At 43.3% G+C, this 16,677-nt stretch overlaps 1 protein-coding gene across 2 annotated transcripts in view; it reads left to right on the forward strand.

The window, feature by feature from the left end:
- LOC131945481 (carbonic anhydrase 2-like) overlaps positions 1-15,288 on the forward strand; it is a 21,944-nt gene extending 6,656 nt beyond the window's left edge. For both annotated transcript variants that reach the window (XM_059306375.1, XM_059306374.1), the window contains exons 2-9: positions 3,021-3,249; positions 4,672-4,701; positions 5,429-5,605; positions 9,201-9,352; positions 9,834-9,926; positions 10,683-10,749; positions 11,418-11,581; positions 13,191-15,288. In XM_059306375.1, the coding sequence (XP_059162358.1) occupies positions 3,156-3,249; positions 4,672-4,701; positions 5,429-5,605; positions 9,201-9,352; positions 9,834-9,926; positions 10,683-10,749; positions 11,418-11,581; positions 13,191-13,451 (1,038 nt within the window). In that variant the 5' untranslated portion in view covers positions 3,021-3,155 and the 3' untranslated portion in view covers positions 13,452-15,288. The remainder of the gene's footprint in view (positions 1-3,020; positions 3,250-4,671; positions 4,702-5,428; positions 5,606-9,200; positions 9,353-9,833; positions 9,927-10,682; positions 10,750-11,417; positions 11,582-13,190) is intronic.
- Positions 15,289-16,677: the final 1,389 nt, after the last annotated feature.

Genomic DNA, 16,677 nt, shown 5'->3' on the forward strand with positions numbered 1-16,677 from the left:
TGGTATTAAAACTCCTTCATATCTAACAATTCCTGACTATGTAGGTAACTATGACTCAACACATGAACTTGGCGGCCAGGCTAGGGTACGGTTGTAAAATATGGTCCTATTGTTGGCCACTTTTCTGTGAATAACTTTATTGTATGTTGGTATGATACGATCTTGATGGCATTTCTAAGATCTTGATTGATAGCCAAACTAAGATCTTGATAGCCAAACTAAGATCTTGATAGCCAAACTACGATCCTGATGACCACACTAAGATCTTGATGGCCAAGCACTGATATTGATGGCCAAACTAAGATCTTGATGGCCAAACTAAAATCATGATGCCCAAACTAAAATCTTGATGGCAATTCTAAGATCTTGATGGCCAAACAAAGATCTTGATGGATTTGTTAAAACCTTGCTGGCCTTGTATTTGCTGTCATGTGAGAGATTTACCTGGCAAACATTCAATCAAACTAGAAAATCCCAGATTAGCCGATATTCGTATCCAGCTTAAGTGTTTGACATGTGTCAATGAAATGTTTGGGACACAGTCAATGAGATTAGCAACATCCTTGTAGTGGCAACTCAGGACACAGTCAATGAGATTAGCAACATCCTTGTAGTGGCAACTGAGGACACAGTCAATGGGATTAGCAACATCCTTGTAGTGGCAACTCAGGACACAGTCAATGGGATTAGCAACATCCTTGTAGTGGCAACTCAGGACACAGTCAATGGGATTAGCAACATCCTTGTAGTGGCAACTCAGGACACAGTCAATGGGATTAGCAACATCCTTGTAGTGGCAACTCAGGACACAGTCAATGGGATTAGCAACATCCTTGTAGTGGCAACTCAGGACACAGTCAATGGGATTAGCAACATCCTTGTAGTGGCAACTCAGGACACAGTCAATGGGATTAGCAACATCCTTGTAGTGGCAACTCAGGACACAGTCAATGGGATTAGCAACATCCTTGTAGTGGCAACTCAGGACACAGTCAATGGGATTAGCAACATCCTTGTAGTGGCAACTCAGGACACAGTCAATGGGATTAGCAACATCCTTGTAGTGGCAACTCAGGACACAGTCAATGGGATTAGCAACATCCTTGTAGTGGCAACTCAGGACACAGTCAATGGGATTAGCAACATCCTTGTAGTGGCAACTCAGGACACAGTCAATGGGATTAGCAACATCCTTGTAGTGGCAACTCAGGACACAGTCAATGGGATTAGCAACATCCTTGTAGTGGCAACTCAGGACACAGTCAATGGGATTAGCAACATCCTTGTAGTGGCAACTCAGGACACAGTCAATGGGATTAGCAACATCCTTGTAGTGGCAACTCAGGACACAGTCAATGGGATTAGCAACATCCTTGTAGTGGCAACTCAGGACACAGTCAATGAGATTAGCAACATCCTTGTAGTGGCAACTCAGGACACAGTCAATGAGATTAGCAACATCCTTGTAGTGGCAACTCAGGCCTGAACAGATCATTGTTAATAAGTCTTAAGTATCTCAAATTGAAGTCGATTATAAAATAGCTAACAGTATACACAAGGTTTACTAGAAGGTTTACAAAAGGTTTACTAGAAGGTTTACAAAAGGTTTACAAAAGGTTTATAAAAGGTTTACTAGAAGGTTTACAAAAGGTTTACAAAAGGTTTATAAAAGGTTTATAAAAGGTTTACTAGAAGGTTTACAAAAGGTTTATAAAAGGTTTACAAAATTCTTTCTCCTGAATGATCAGTAAACATTTAACAGTAAATTGTATAACCTTATACAGTAAAGTGTATAACAGTACGCAGTAAACCTTATAGATCTAGCATCAAACAGTGAAGGTTAGAATAATTCCAAAGGTTTATAAACTTCCGTGTTGACTTCGATTGTTGTAAAGTTTATAGCTTAGTTTTGAACACAATGTCGTCTTTGTTGTACCAATACTTGAAACATTAGATGGTTTTTATAACAGAACATTTGTAAGTAATGTTTTAAAAAACCAATGGTAAATTAATGTGTATAAAGATGGCGAGATGTTTTTGATGTAGACCGTAGGTAAACTGATCTCAGATGTAAAATACTATTTGGGAATCACGTGACGAGAAACAAATTTGTCCTTTTGCCCTTGGGGTACCATGTTGTGGTAGTAATTAAGTGCCAATCGTGGGGGGGGGGGGGAGATGGTCGAGGGAGTGGGTCAAATAACGAGCTGAGTGCCATAAGTGATAAAAACATGCGTCTAGTGCCGCCCAAAGTTGGCTGGTTGCCTTCTGCTGTTGGTGGGGGCGGGGGCAAGGTGGGTGGTGAGGGGGTTGGTCATGATGGGGTGGGTGGTATGCGAGGAGGGTGGTGTTCAAGGGATTGATGGTGCCTGTCTAACTACCACTGGCTGGATGCTTGTGTCATATTGTCTGCATGATAAAACTTTAGCTGATGTCAATGGTCTCACATTGTGGTTGGCATTTTGTTTTGGCAGTGACAGAAATCGTGTGGTTGTGTAAGCAACTGCACCATTTAGTGAACTAGGAGGGACTTAGTAGTTCAGTAAGTTTTCTTCTTGAATAGACCCACATTTTTGGTTGGACTCAACTGCGTTAGATAAAAACTGTCTTAAACTTTTAGCAGGACTTGCACGTGTAAATATTAACCAAGGCAGGCTTATAGTTAGGATAGTGAGGGAGATTTGTATGTTAAGAAGTTAGGTAGGGGAGATTTGTATGCTAAGACGTTAGGTAAAAATAGGTTTGTATGTCAGGTTTTGAAGAGATTCATTTAAATTGACAGCTTGGTTTAGAAGGATTTTTGGAATTCGGTTAGTAAACAGGTAGTTTAATATATATATATATATATATATATATATATATATATATATATATATATATATATATATATATATATATATATATATATATATATATATATAATGTGAAACTATCTACATGTGCTGGAACAACTAACATGAATTTGTTGAAATAATTTTAAATGTAAAATAAAATCTAATTTTGACTTTGAAAATGTACAGATAGAACAGAGCAGCGCATGAACTGATTGCTCAACATTTAATCGTCAAGTTTACTTCACTTACTGTCAAGTTTACTTCACTTACTGTCAAGTTTACTTCACTTACTGTCAAGTTTACTTCACTTACTGAATCCTCATGGCCGCCAGTCTGACGTCATCAAACATCTTACTGTTGGTTTTGAGCTTCCTATTGGCGGGAAAAATACGAGTGGTCAAAGCCGATGCTGCCAGTAAGTATTGTGACATGTGATGTCAGTGTTGTGACATTTGATGTCAGTGATGTGACATTTGATGCCAGTGATGTGACATTTGATGTCAGTGTTGTGACATTTGATGTCAGTGATGTGACATGTGATGTCAGTGTTGTGACATTTGATGTCAGTGATGTGACATTTGATGTCAGTGTTGTGACATGTGATGTCAGTGATGTGACATGTGATGTCAGTGATGTGACATTTGATGTCAGTGTTGTGACATGTGATGTCAGTGTTGTGACATGTGATGTCAGTGTTGTGACATTTGATGTCAGTGATGTGACATTTAATGTCAGTGTTGTGACATGTGATGTCAGTGATGTGACATGTGATGTCAGTGATGTGACATGTGATGTCAGTGATGTGACATGTGATGTCAGTGATGTGACATGTGATGTCAGTGATGTGACATTTGATGTCAGTGTTGGATATTTGATGTCAGTGTTGGATATTTGATGTCAGTGTTGGATATTTGATGTCAGTGTTGTGATATTTGATGTCAGTGTTGTGATATTTGATGTCAGTATTGTGATATTTGATGTCAGTGTTGTGACATGTGATGTCAGTGTTGTGACATGTGATGTCAGTGTTGTGACATGTGATGTCAGTGTTGTGACATGTGATGTCAGTGTTGGATATTTGATGTGAGTGTTGGATATTTGATGTCAGTGTTGTGATATTTGATGTCAGTGTTGTGATATTTGATGTCAGTGTTGTGACATGTGATGTCAGTGTTGTGACATGTGATGTCAGTGTTGTGACATTTGATGTCAGTGTTGTGACATTTGATGTCAGTGTTGTGACATTTGATGTCAGTGTTGTGACATTTGTTGTCAGTGCCGACCTAAGTAAAAATGATTAGAAGCCAGAACGGTAAAAAACGATACTAGTGCAAATGCCTTTGAGCCAAAGATTGAAACAGTATACACATATTAAGTGCGGTCGGCGTGGTCTAGTCGTCGTGTTCACGGTTGTAAAACCAAAAAGTCCCCAGTTCGAACCCCCGTGCAGATGAGGCTCAGTAGCTGGAGACAGCAACCTATCTAGGAGAAACAACACCAAAATCAAACAACTACTACTTTTTTCTCTGGTGGAAGCGGGGGAAAATTTCCTTCAATGCTGTACAATTAAGGAAGAAAAAATAGAGCACTAGTCGGCCGTGTTTTGAGCGGGGAAAAAATCAGAAATGGAGTTGGAGGAAATACCAGACAGCACAATTTAAGAACAAAGAAAAAGCATATATATATATATATATATATATATATATATATATATATATATATATATATATATATATATATATATATATATATATATATATATATATATATATATATATATATATATATATATATAATATGCTTAACATTGCATATAGAAATCTCTTGTACATTTCAGCTTGGAACTATAACCGCTCAGATTTAGGAGGTAAGTTTTGTGACCTAACCTGGTTATACTTCACTTTTGTAACTAGGATAAACTGGAGGGATAGGATAGTTTGTTGTGGGGGGGGGGAGTTTGGGGGGGGGGGGAAATGTTGGAGGGTTGGGACACTTTGTTAAGGAGGGGGGAGATTGTTGGAGGGAGGGGATAGTTTGCTTGGGGAGGGGGGTGGGGGACAGTTTGTTGGGTGGGTGGGACAGTTTGTTGGGTGGGTGGGACAATTTGTTGGGGGGGTGGGGGCAGTTTGTTGGGTGGGTGGGACACTTTGTTGGGGTGGGGTGTGGGTGGGACAGTTTGTTGGGTAGGTGGGACAGTTTGTTGGGGTGGGGGGGGGGGGTTGGGGACAGTTTGTAGGGTGGATGTGACAGTTTGTTTGGGGGGGGGGGGGTGGGGGCAGTTTGTTGGGTGGGTGGGACACTTTGTTGGGTGGGGGGTGGGTGGGACAGTTTGTTGGGTAGGTGGGGCAGTTTGTTGGGGTGGGGGGGGGGGTGGGGGACAGTTTTTAGGGTGGGTGGGACAGTTTGTAGTGTGGGTGGGACAGTTTGTAGTGTGGGTGGGACAGTTTGTGGCGGGGGGGGGGGGGGGCGAGTGAGACAATTTGTAAAGGGGGTGGAGTTTGTTGGAGGGATGGGATAGTTTCTTTGAGCGTTTGAGTGATTGTTGTATGTTCTCTGACATTGTTGTTGTCTGACCGTGTTTCTGTGACCCCCAGGACCAGATAAATGGAGCCTGACCTACAGCGACTGTGGGGGTGTGTTCCAGTCCCCCATCGACATCAACACGAGCACCGTCCTGTACGACCCTCTCCTCCAGCGCTTCAACGTCACGGACTACACCAGCAAGCTGGACGGGCTGGACATGAGGCTGGTCAACAAGGGGGGACACACGGGTCAGTTACAGCACTCTAGGAGTGTCTGGTGCCAGAGTGTCTGGTGCCAGAGTGTCTGGTGCCAGAGTGTCTGGTGCCAGAGTGTCTGGTGCCAGAGTGTTTGGTGCCAGAGTGTTTGGTGCGAGAGTGTTTGGTGCGAGAGTGTTTGGTGCGAGAGTGTTTGGTGCGAGAGTGTTTGGTGCGAGAGTGTTTGGTGCGAGAGTGTTTGGTGCGTGTTTGGTGGGAGTGTTGTGTGCTAGAGTGTTTGGTGCGAGAATGCTTGGAGCGAGAGTGTTTGGTGCGAGAGTGTTTGGTGCGAGTATGTTTGGTACGACAGTGATTCGTGCGTGTTTGGCGCGAGAGTGTTTAGTGCTAGAGTGTTTGGTGCGAGAGTGTTTGGTGCGAGAGTGTTTGGTGCGAGAGTGTTTGGTGCGAGAGTGTTTGGTGCGAGAGTGTTTGGTGCGTGTTTGGTGGGAGTGTTGTGTGCGAGAGTGTTTGGAGCGAGAGTGTTTGATGCGAGAGTGTTTGGTGCGAGTGTGTTTGATACGACAGTGATTGGTGCGTGTTTGGTGCGAGAGTGTTTGGTGCGAGAGTGTTTGGTGCGAGAGTGTTTGGTGCGAGAGTGTTTGGTGCGAGAGTGTTTGGTGCGAGAGTGTTTGGTGCGAGAGTGTTTGGTGCGAGAGTGTTTGGTGCGTGTTTGGTGGGAGTGTTGTGTGCTAGAGTGTTTAGTGCGAGAGTGTTTGGAGCGAGAGTGTTTGGTGCGAGTGTGTTTGGTACGACAGTGATTGGTGCATGTTTGGTGCGAGAGTGTTTGGTGCGAGAGTGTTTTGTGCGAGAGTGTTTGGTGCGGGAGTGTTTCGTGCGAGTGTTTGGTACGAGAGTGATTGGTGCGTGTTTGGTGCGAGAGTGTTTGGTGCGTGTTTGGTGCGAGAGTGATTGGTGCGTGTTTGGTGCGAGAGTGATTGGTGCGTGTTTGGTGCGAGAGTGTTTGGTGCGAGTGTTTGGAGCGAGAGTGTTTGGTGCGAGAGTGTTTGGTACGAGAGTGATTGGTGCGTGTTTGGTGCGAGAGTGTTTGGTACGAGTGTTTGGTGCGTGTTTGGTGCGTGTTTGGTGCGAGAGTGTTTGGTACTAGAGTGTTTGGTACTAGAGTGTTTGGTGCGAGAGTGTTTGGTGCGAGAATGTTTGGTGCGAGAGTGTTTGGTGCGTGTTTGGTGCGTGTTTGGTTCGTGTTTTGTGCGAGAGTGCTTGGTGCGTGTTTGGTGGGAGTGTTGTGTGCTAGAGTGTTTGGTGCGAGAGTGTTTGGAGCGAGAGTGTTTGGAGCGAGAGTGTTCGGTGCGAGAGTGTTTGGTGCGAGTGTGTTTGGTACGACAGTGATTGGTGCGAGAGTGTTTGGTGCTAGAGTGTTTGGTGCTAGAGTGTTTGGTGCGAGAGTGATTGGTGCGAGAGTGTTTGGTGCGAGAGTGTTTGGAGCGAGAGTGTTTGGAGCGAGAGTGTTTGGTGCGAGAGTGTTTGGTGCGAGAGTGTTTGGTGCGAGTGTGTTTGGTACGACAGTGATTGGTGCGTGTTTGGTGCGAGAGTGTTTGGTGCGAGAGTGTTTTGTGCGGGAGTGTTTGGTGCGAGTGTGTTTGGTACGACAGTGATTGGTGCGAGAGTGTTTGGTGCGAGAGTGTTTGGTGCGAGAGTGTTTGGTGCGTGTTTGGTGGGAGTGTTTGGTGCGAGAGTGTTTGGTGGGAGAGTGTTTTGTGCGGGAGTGTTTGGTGCGAGAGTGTTTGGTGCGAGAGTGTTTGGTGCATGTTTGGTGCGAGAGTGTTTGGTGCGAGAGTGTTTGGTGCGAGAGTGTTTGGTGCGAGAGTGTTTGGTGCGTGTTTGGTGGGAGTGTTGTGTGCTAGAGTGTTTGGAGCGAGAGTGTTTGGTGCGAGAGTGTTTGGTGCGAGTGTGTTTGGTACGACAGTGATTGGTGCGAGAGTGTTTGGTGCGAGAGTGTTTGGTGCGAGAGTGTTTGGTGCGTGTTTGGTGGGAGTGTTTGGTGCGAGAGTGTTTGGTGGGATAGTGTTTTGTGCGGGAGTGTTTGGTGCGAGAGTGTTTGGTGCGAGAGTGTTTGGTGCATGTTTGGTGCGAGAGTGTTTGGTGCGAGAGTGTTTGGTGCGAGAGTGTTTGGTGCGAGAGTGTTTGGTGCGTGTTTGGTGCGAGAGTGTTTGTTTCGTGTTTGGTGCGTGTTTGGTGCGAGATTGTTTGGTGCGAGAGTGGTGCGAGAGTGTTTGGTACGAGAGTGATTGGTGAGTGACTTTGTATAAATATTGTGTACGAAAACAAGAGCTGCACCTTGTGTGATCAAATTTAAGTACTTAAAAACTTGAAAGAAAACAAAAATAACTGGGGCATGTTTTGTTGAACCAGTCAATTAAAAAGTGCCATTTCAAATCTTAACAACTTGTGTATAAAAAATGGGTTTGAAAGTGTCCGGGTTGGGGGGTGGGTCGGTATGTTGTGGGTCTGTACAGGTGAATCACCTACCTGCTGGCCGTCCCGCTCAGGTGAAGCGTGGAGTCATATCTGCACTGACAGGAAGCACACCTGACAATCTGAGTGTGACATCTAGATAAACATTAGCTTCGTGTCAACGTCTTATCTTTACCCCCACCTCCACACCCTCACACCAACCCATCACACCAACCCCTCACACCAACCCCTCAACCCAACCCCTCACACCAACCTTTCACCCGAATTCCTAAAAATCAGCATTTCACACAACCCCGCACCCCAACCCCTGTCACCCCAACCCCTGTCACCCCCCCCCCCCCCCCACTCCATCCCCACGACCACCCCACCCCCACACCAACCCCTCGACCATCCCCTAAACCTCACTCACACTTCTGGGCTCAATCAGGATAAGGCTTGTGTGTGGGACGTAGCAGCCCATCTTTGCTATGAGCCACCTAGGGCTCTCCATAACTGGAGCCGCCTATGGCTGGGGGAGAAAGTAGCGGTAAAGTGGAAATAAGCACGTTGCTTATTTCTTGCTATATAATGAGAAAAAAAATCGCCTACATAGCATGTAGCCTGTATGTAACCTTAATGTAATGTGTCAGAAAATGGTGTAGCTCCTTTGCTCTAAAGCAGGGGTCTCCAAACTTTTCAGTCCGAGGGCCGCATTAACTATCAAATTTCAGTTCGAGGGCCAGTTTTTTCCAGGCATGTCTTTGATTTTTCTGGGCAATGTTCCTCAGCCATCACCAACAAACGATTTTTCCTAGGACAAAAAGATTTCAGCGGGCCGGATGAGAGGACTTTGCGGGCCGCATCCGGCCCGCGGGCCGTAGTTTGGAGACCCCTGCTCTAAAGAGAAAAAAAAAAGAACACTATAGCTATCTAGAAACATTCATAGCTATCCTACTCTTTATTCAAACCTTGCTCGATCGAATAGCCAAAATAATTTTATAAAATAAGTAAAAAAGGAAGTTCAAAATTTTTAACCAAAACAAACGTAGGCCCATGCCTATAAACAGAACCTAAATATAGATCACCTTTAGACGAAATAAGCACGTTGCTTTTTCCGTGTACCGTTATTCGAATAAGTACCATCGGAGTATTGTTATGACGCATTGTCTATTTATAGCTGAGGTCATCTACTCTGGCAACGAGCGGGTCTATCTCCGTGGCGGGAATTTGCCAGACGACTACAGGCTGGAGCAGTTCCACTTTCACTGGGGGTCATTGGATAGACAAGGGTCAGAGCACGCCATAGACTCACAATTCGCCCCCATGGAGGTACACATCTCTTTTATCTGTCTGTCATTTGTGTTATTTGTGTCTGTGGTTTGTCATTTATGTCAATCGTTTGGTTCTGCAACCGGACAATACAATCATCTAGATCTCGGTATATTTTTTCTGTCCTTTGTTTTTAACTCAATCTCTTTAAAGGCGTTAGTCTGTCGTTCAATGTGCTTAATGACGTCGATGTGTCGGCTAATGTGCTTAAATGACGTCAATGTGCTTAATGACGTCAGTTTGTCTGTCAATGTGCTTAATGACGTCGATGTGTCGGTCAATGTGCTTAATGACGTCAATGTGCTTAATGAAGTCAATGTATCTGTTAATGTGCTTAATGACGTCAATGTGCTTAATGACGTCAATATGCTTAATGAAGTCAATGTATCTGTCAATGTGCTTAATGACGTCAATATGCTTAATGACGTCAATGTATCTGTCAATGTGCTTAATGACTTCAAAGATTCTATTTTTATCCCAGCTTCACCTGGTGCACGTCCAGAAACGTCTAGAAAAATCCAACACGTCATCATCTCACCCCCACGGCCTGGCTGTTCTTGGCTTTTTATTTCAGGTAATTAGTGGTAGTGGACAGCTAATTAGTGGTTGTGGTTAGTTAATTAGTGGTAGTGGTTAGTTAATTAGTGATATTAGACAGCTAATTAGTGATAGTGGTTAGTTAATTAGTGGTAGTGGTTAGTTAATTAGTGGTAGTGGTTAGTTAGTTAGTGGTAGTGGTTAGTTAATTAGTGGTAGTGGTTAGTTAATTAGTGATAGTAGACAGCTAATTAGTGATAGTGGTTAGTTAATTAGTGGTAATGGTTAGTTAATTAGTGGTAGTGGTTAGTTAATTAGTGATAGTGGACAGCTAATTAGTGATAGTGGTTAGTTAATTAGTGATAGTGGTTAGTAAATTAGTGGTAGTGGTTAGTTAATTAGTGGTAGTGGTTAGTTAATTAGTGGTAGTGGTTAGTTAATTAGTGGTAGTGGTTAGTTAATTAGTGATAGTGGTTAGTTAATTAGTGGTAGCGGTTAGTCAATTAGTGGTAGTGGTTAGTTAATTAATGGTAGTGGTTAGTTAATTAATGGTAGTGGTTAGTTAATTAGTTATAGTGGTCAGCTAATTAGAGAGAGTGTTCAGTTAATTAATGGTAGTTGTCACTAAATTAAAAAAAATAGCCATTAGACAATTGAAGGGATTGGTTACTTAAAGGTTCCGTCCAGGTAATTTAAGATAATTGTCAGATAGTTTAAGGTAGTGATAAGATGAAGGTAGTGTATTAGGTGAAGATGGTGATTTTATTATTGAACTGTAGCCTGAACTTTTCAGAGAAGTGACAACAACAACACAAAACTAGATGAGCTGCTCAAATATTTCCCCAACATTACAAGCGCCAGTGAGTCTTGTTGAGTTGTATAATTTCTATCAATATAATTCACTGTATATGGTTCTAAGATTTAGAATTAAATCATGTAATTTCATTCTTGTATTAATTTTTTTATTGCAATCATTCAACAGAGAACATAGGTATGTTATTTTTTGTCTCAACTTTGGTGATGGGATTATCATTATAAAATCAATCAATATTTAACCCTTATGCGTTTCAAGAACATCTTTATCTGATTAATTTATATTTTCATTTTTGTTTTATATCAAGTCGTTTAACTAATATTTTTGACGTATTTTATTTTTAATCATCCTGCAACTAATGCTTTCAGCTATTTAAAAAATATATCCTCGCTTTTGCAGCTTATGGTTTATTATAATTTTCAAATTTCAATTTTAAAAAATCTTTCATTTCTTTTTCTGTACTTGTCAAAATATAACATTTAAAATACATCTTGTATTTTAACCCAACTCATTACATTTGACAAAATGTTTTAATTTGGGATATGAGAGACGGCTTAAGCACATCAGTTAGAATTACCTCGCTGGGAATAGTTTATTTTTTATACATTTTTAAAAGATTCGAATTGTTATGTGACAAGATCTCATATCAGTTGTCTGTCCCGTGTCTGTCTTATACCAGTCAAATGTCTGTATTCTGCTCCCTATGTGCTCTAGACAATGAAACAGAGATCGAGCCCTTTAAAGTCAGCGACCTCCTGCCTGACGACTTAGAAAACTTGGACTTTTACCGGTATGAGGGCAGCTTGACCACGCCCCCCTGCTCAGAAACTGTCATCTGGTCAGTGGCAGTGGACAAGATCAACATCTCAGAGTACCAGGTGAGTGGTGTGTCACCAGGTGAGTGGTGTGTCACCAGGTGAGTGGGGTGTCACCAGGTGAGTGGTGTGTCACCAGGTGAGTGGTGTGTCACCAGGTGAGTGGTGTGTCACAGGTGAGAATGTGTGTCACCAGGTGAGAATGTGTGTCACCAGGTGAGAATGTGTGTCACCAGGTGAGTGGCGTGTCACCAGGTGAGTGGGGTGTCACCAGGTGAGTGGGGTGTCACCAGGTGAGTGGTGTGTCACCAGGTGAGTGGTGTGTCACCAAATAAGTTGTGTCACCAGCTGAGTGGTGTGTCACAGGTGAGTGGTGTGTCACCAGGTGAGTGGCGTGTCACCAGCTGAGTGGTGTGTCACAGGTGAGAATGTGTGTCACCAGGTGAGTGGTGTGTCACTAGGTGAGTGGCGTGTCACCAGGTGAGTGGAGTGTCACCAGGTGAATAGTGTGTCACCATATGAGTTGTGTGTCACCAGGTGAGTTGTGTGTCACCAGGTGAGTGGTGTGTCACCAGGTGAGTGGTGTGTCACCATATGAGTGGTGTGTCACCAGGTGAGTGGTGTGTCACCAGGTGAGTGGTGTGTCACCAGGTGTGTGGTGTGTCCCCAGGTGAGTGGTGTGTCACCAGGTGTGGTGTGTCACCTGGTGAGTTGTGTGTCACCAGGTGAGTGGTGTGTCCCCAGGTGAGTCGGGTGTCACCAGGTGAGTGGGGTGTCACCAGGTGAGTGGTGTGTCACCAGGTGTGTGGTGTGTCCCCAGGTGAGTGGTGTGTCCCCAGGTGAGTGGTGTGTCACCAGGTGAGTGGTGTGTCACAGGTGAGAATGTGTGTCACCAGGTGAGAATGTGTGTCACCAGGTGAGTGGTGTGTCACCAGGTGAGTGGTGTGTCACCAGGTGAGTGGGGTGTCACCAGGTGAGTGGCGTGTCACCAGATGAGTGGTGTGTCACTAGGTGAGTGTTGTGTCACCATATGAGTTGTGTGTCACCAGGTGAGTGGTGTGTCACCAGGTGAGTGGTGTGTCACCAGGTGTGTGGTGTGTCACCAGGTGAGTGGTGTGTCACCAGGTGAGTGGGGTGTCACCAGGTGAGTGGTGTGTCACCAGGTGTGTGGTGTGTCACCTGGTGAGTTGTGTGTCACCAGGTGAGTGGTGTGTCCCCAGGTGAGTGGGGTGTCCCCAGGTGAGTGGGGTGTCACCAGGTGAATGGGGTGTCACCAGGTGAGTGGTGTGTCACCAGGTGAGTGGTGTGTCACCAGGTGAGTGGTGTGTCACCAGGTGAGAATGTGTGTCACCAGGTGAGAATGTGTGTCACCAGGTGAATGGTGTGTCACCAGGTGAGTGGCGTGTCACCAGGTGAGTGGTGTGTCACCAGGTGAGTGGGGTGTCACCAGATGTGTAGTGTGTCACCATGTGAGTAGTGTGTCACCAGGTGAGTGGTGTGTCACCAGGTGAGTTGGGTGTCAGTTGCTTGATGATAGTGACATATTGCTCGTACGGTCATCATTAGTAGTTAGCTTAGATACAAAAGTGGGCACAAGTTTTTGTAGTAATTGGATTATGTAGTCCTAATGTTTGGCGATATATTTTTTACTGACACACTCTATCTTCTGCAGTTAAATATTTTCCGGTCCCTCCACAACGAGGAGGATGAGCTGCTGGTCAACGACTACCGTCCAGTACAAAATCTCAACAGCCGGACAGTGACGACCACCAGGAAACCCAGCACCATCACCGACACCAGCACCAGCACCAAAGTCTCTGTGGACGCCACGACAACTCCCAAAAACTCAGGTGTCCGGGTGCCTGCAGGTCATCTGGTCATGCTCGTCTTTACAGTGCTGGCCCTGAGACTGATGTCGTGGTCAAGATTCTAGACAGCCTGACAAGCTGGTCAAGATTCTAGACAGCCTGACAAGCTGGTCAAGATTCTAGACAGCCTGACAAGGTGGTCAAGATTCTAGACAGCTTGACAAGGTGGTCAAGATTCTAGACATCTTGACAAGGTGGTCAAGATTCTAGACATCTTGACAAGGTGGTCAAGATTCTGGACATCTTGACAAGGTGGTCAAGATTCTAGACAGCCTGACAAGGTGGTCAAGATTCTAGACAGCCTGACAAGGTGGTCAAGATTCTGGACATCTTGACAAGATGGTCAAGATTCTAGACAGCTGGACAAGGTGGTCAAGATTCTAGACAGCCTGACAAGGTGGTCAAGATTCTGGACATCTTGACAAGATGGTCAAGATTCTAGACAGCTGGACAAGGTGGTCAAGATTCTAGACAGCCTGACAAGGTGGTCAAGATTCTAGACAGCCTGACAAGGTGGTCAAGATTCTAGACAGCTGGACAGGGTGGTCAAGATTCTAGACAGCTTGACAAGGTGGTCAAGATTCTGGCCAGCTTGACAAGGTGGTCAAGATTCTAGACAGCCTGACAAGGTGGTCAAGATTCTAGACAGCTGGACAGGGTGGTCAAGATTCTAGACAGCTTGGCAAGGTGGTCAAGATTCTGGCCAGCTTGACAAGGTGGTCAAGATTCTAGACAGCTTGGCAAGGTGGTCAAGATTCTAGACAGATGGAACCATTGCTATTTATAATGTTGAGATACTGGTGTAAAGCGTGTGTGTGTGAGTGTGTGTGTGTAACGTGTGTGTGTTTGCAGGTGTACATCATGTGTGTTTGCGGCATGTGTCTGTGTGCAGTATATATGCAATGTGTGTCTGTGTGTGCAGTGTGTGTGTATGTGTGCAGCTACGTGTGCTGTACTTGAAATGAACTATTTGATTGTATGCTATTCCTATAATAAAGTTACTGTATAATATGTAAAGTTGCACATGATTGTATTTGATGTTCTCAACTCTACTGATGGGAGGTGACCACAATTTGTGTTCCATTTAGTGCTCAAAGTTTGTGTAGAAATAGTGCCTAGAATAGTCTGATTAAGTTCACAGAATAGTTTCAACTGTGTTTGATGGTTTGTTTAGAGACTTGTTAGCTGACGGTGAAAGATCTACAAAGTCCACAGAGAAACGAATCTCACTGTTGGATAAATCTGGCCAATCAGTCTTTGACTTGTAACAATCTTTGCTTTCTCTGCTTCCAGAACTTTCGCCATTTTAATTTAAGACTTAACGTGCACTAGAATGTTCTAGATTAGTCTCTCGACTCACGTTGACAAAAGACAAACAAACGAGTCCAGACATTGACACTGTCAATAGATTCTAAATGAAGTGAATAATCTGTCGACTATGTCAGATGTACTAGAGTCTATCACTCAATAGTTAGCCTGTGTTTATTGATGGGTTGAAGCTCTTAGCATATTGAAGGCGTTTCTTCAATCATTGGACATTGACAAATGTGATCATTGATTAATGTATATCCAATCAATTATGTTAAATATTTGTAAACCAGAAAATGTGTACAATGAGAGGATGATTGTGTGGTGTTTAGTGAGGGTGTCTGTTGGTGGTGTTATTTAATTTAGTGTATGCTTGGTGGTGTTAAGGTGTATGTGGTGTTGGTGTGAATGTCATCTCAGGTATATGATATGGGCAAACAATATGTGTAATCTAGACATATGTAACCCTGTCAATATTTCTCCGGTTCTTTGACTACAGATGATGACAAATGTTTAATACTTGATTTCGAATCTGTTGTTAAAAGACAGTGAAGAAACTAAGCAACTCTTATGAAGAATTGTATTTGTGATTAATAAAGCTTTAATTTTTTAAAACGCTTCTTAGTTGAATTTTTGGAACAGTGATGTAAAAACAAGTTATTAATAAGTCTAGTGACAATTTAAGCGCAATTTCCTTATGTTAGCCATAAAAATTTTAAATCGAGATAAATCATATATTCAGCAACGGTGCCCAAATATTAAAACTTTTATATCAGTATTTGGCCATGATTAAAACCCGCCCTCTTGTTTGTAAACATTAGCCCGTGGAAAAAACGAGCTACGCGTAGCTCGCCTCTCTCTCTCTTGCCGCGCGCAATAACGCGAACGATCCCATTTCGCGACAGGCTAGCCTCCCGTATCAGTCGAAAAATTAAAAAAAAAAACCCTTTCGAACCTCCGCTCATTCGCTATGGTAAAATCCTTTCGAACCTCAGCTTTGCGCTAAAAACCTACACGGCGCTCAGTTTAAATGTTCTTAATTAATTTTTTGTGACCGAACGAAAGGATATTTTTGAAAACTTTCTTCGGCAATATTGGTCTAAATTATGGCAGGAATCGATTGGTAAATGTTTCAAGTCGCTAAGTGGTCTGGTTGCCGAGATATGGAGCAAAAACTGTATTTGTTCGAGGTTTTTTGGCTTTTCCGGGAAATCCAGGAAGGAATTCCGAGAATTTTTTGGCCCACAATCATCCTTGGAACTTGCTTAACATATTTGCTTTTGGAACTAGTCCTCGATATTGCTTCGTTAAGGAGGAGATACCATTTAAAGCTGCGGACAAACATCCATCCATCCATCCATCCATCCATCCATCCATCCATATATCCATCCATACATCCATCCATCCAGAAATGACGAGTTAATAATCGCAATTGTCCGTATGGAAATTGCGCTAAAAAAAGACACGTAAGAGGTTTAAAAAAATTAAAACTAAATGGTTGAATTGTTTATGGATACCCAGTCAGTTTAATAGATAGCAGATCTTACCCAGTCAGTTTAAAATAGATAGCAGATCTTACCCAGTCAGCTTTAATAGATAGCAGATCTTACCCAGTCAGTTTAAAATAGATAGCAGATCTTACCCAGTCTGTTTAAAATAGATAGCAGATCTTACCCAGTCAGTTTAATAGATAGCAGATCTTACCCAGTCAGTTTAAAATAGAAAGCAGATCTTACCCAGTCAGTTTAATAGATATCAGATCTTACCCAGTCAGTTTAAAATAGATAGCAGATCTTACCCAGTCAGTTTAAAATAGATAGCAGATCTTACCCAGTCAGTTTAATAGATAGCAGATCTTACCCAGTCAGTTTAAAATAGATAGCAGATCTTACCCAGTCAGTTTAATAGATAGCAGATCTTACCCAGTCAGTTTAAAATAGATAGCAGATCTTACCCAGTCAGTTTAAAATAGATAGCAGATCT

Source organism: Physella acuta, unplaced genomic scaffold (assembly GCF_028476545.2).
Source record: "Physella acuta isolate Inbredline_101_S28 unplaced genomic scaffold, ASM2847654v3 ptg000049l, whole genome shotgun sequence".
Classification (NCBI taxonomy): domain Eukaryota; kingdom Metazoa; phylum Mollusca; class Gastropoda; family Physidae; genus Physella; species Physella acuta.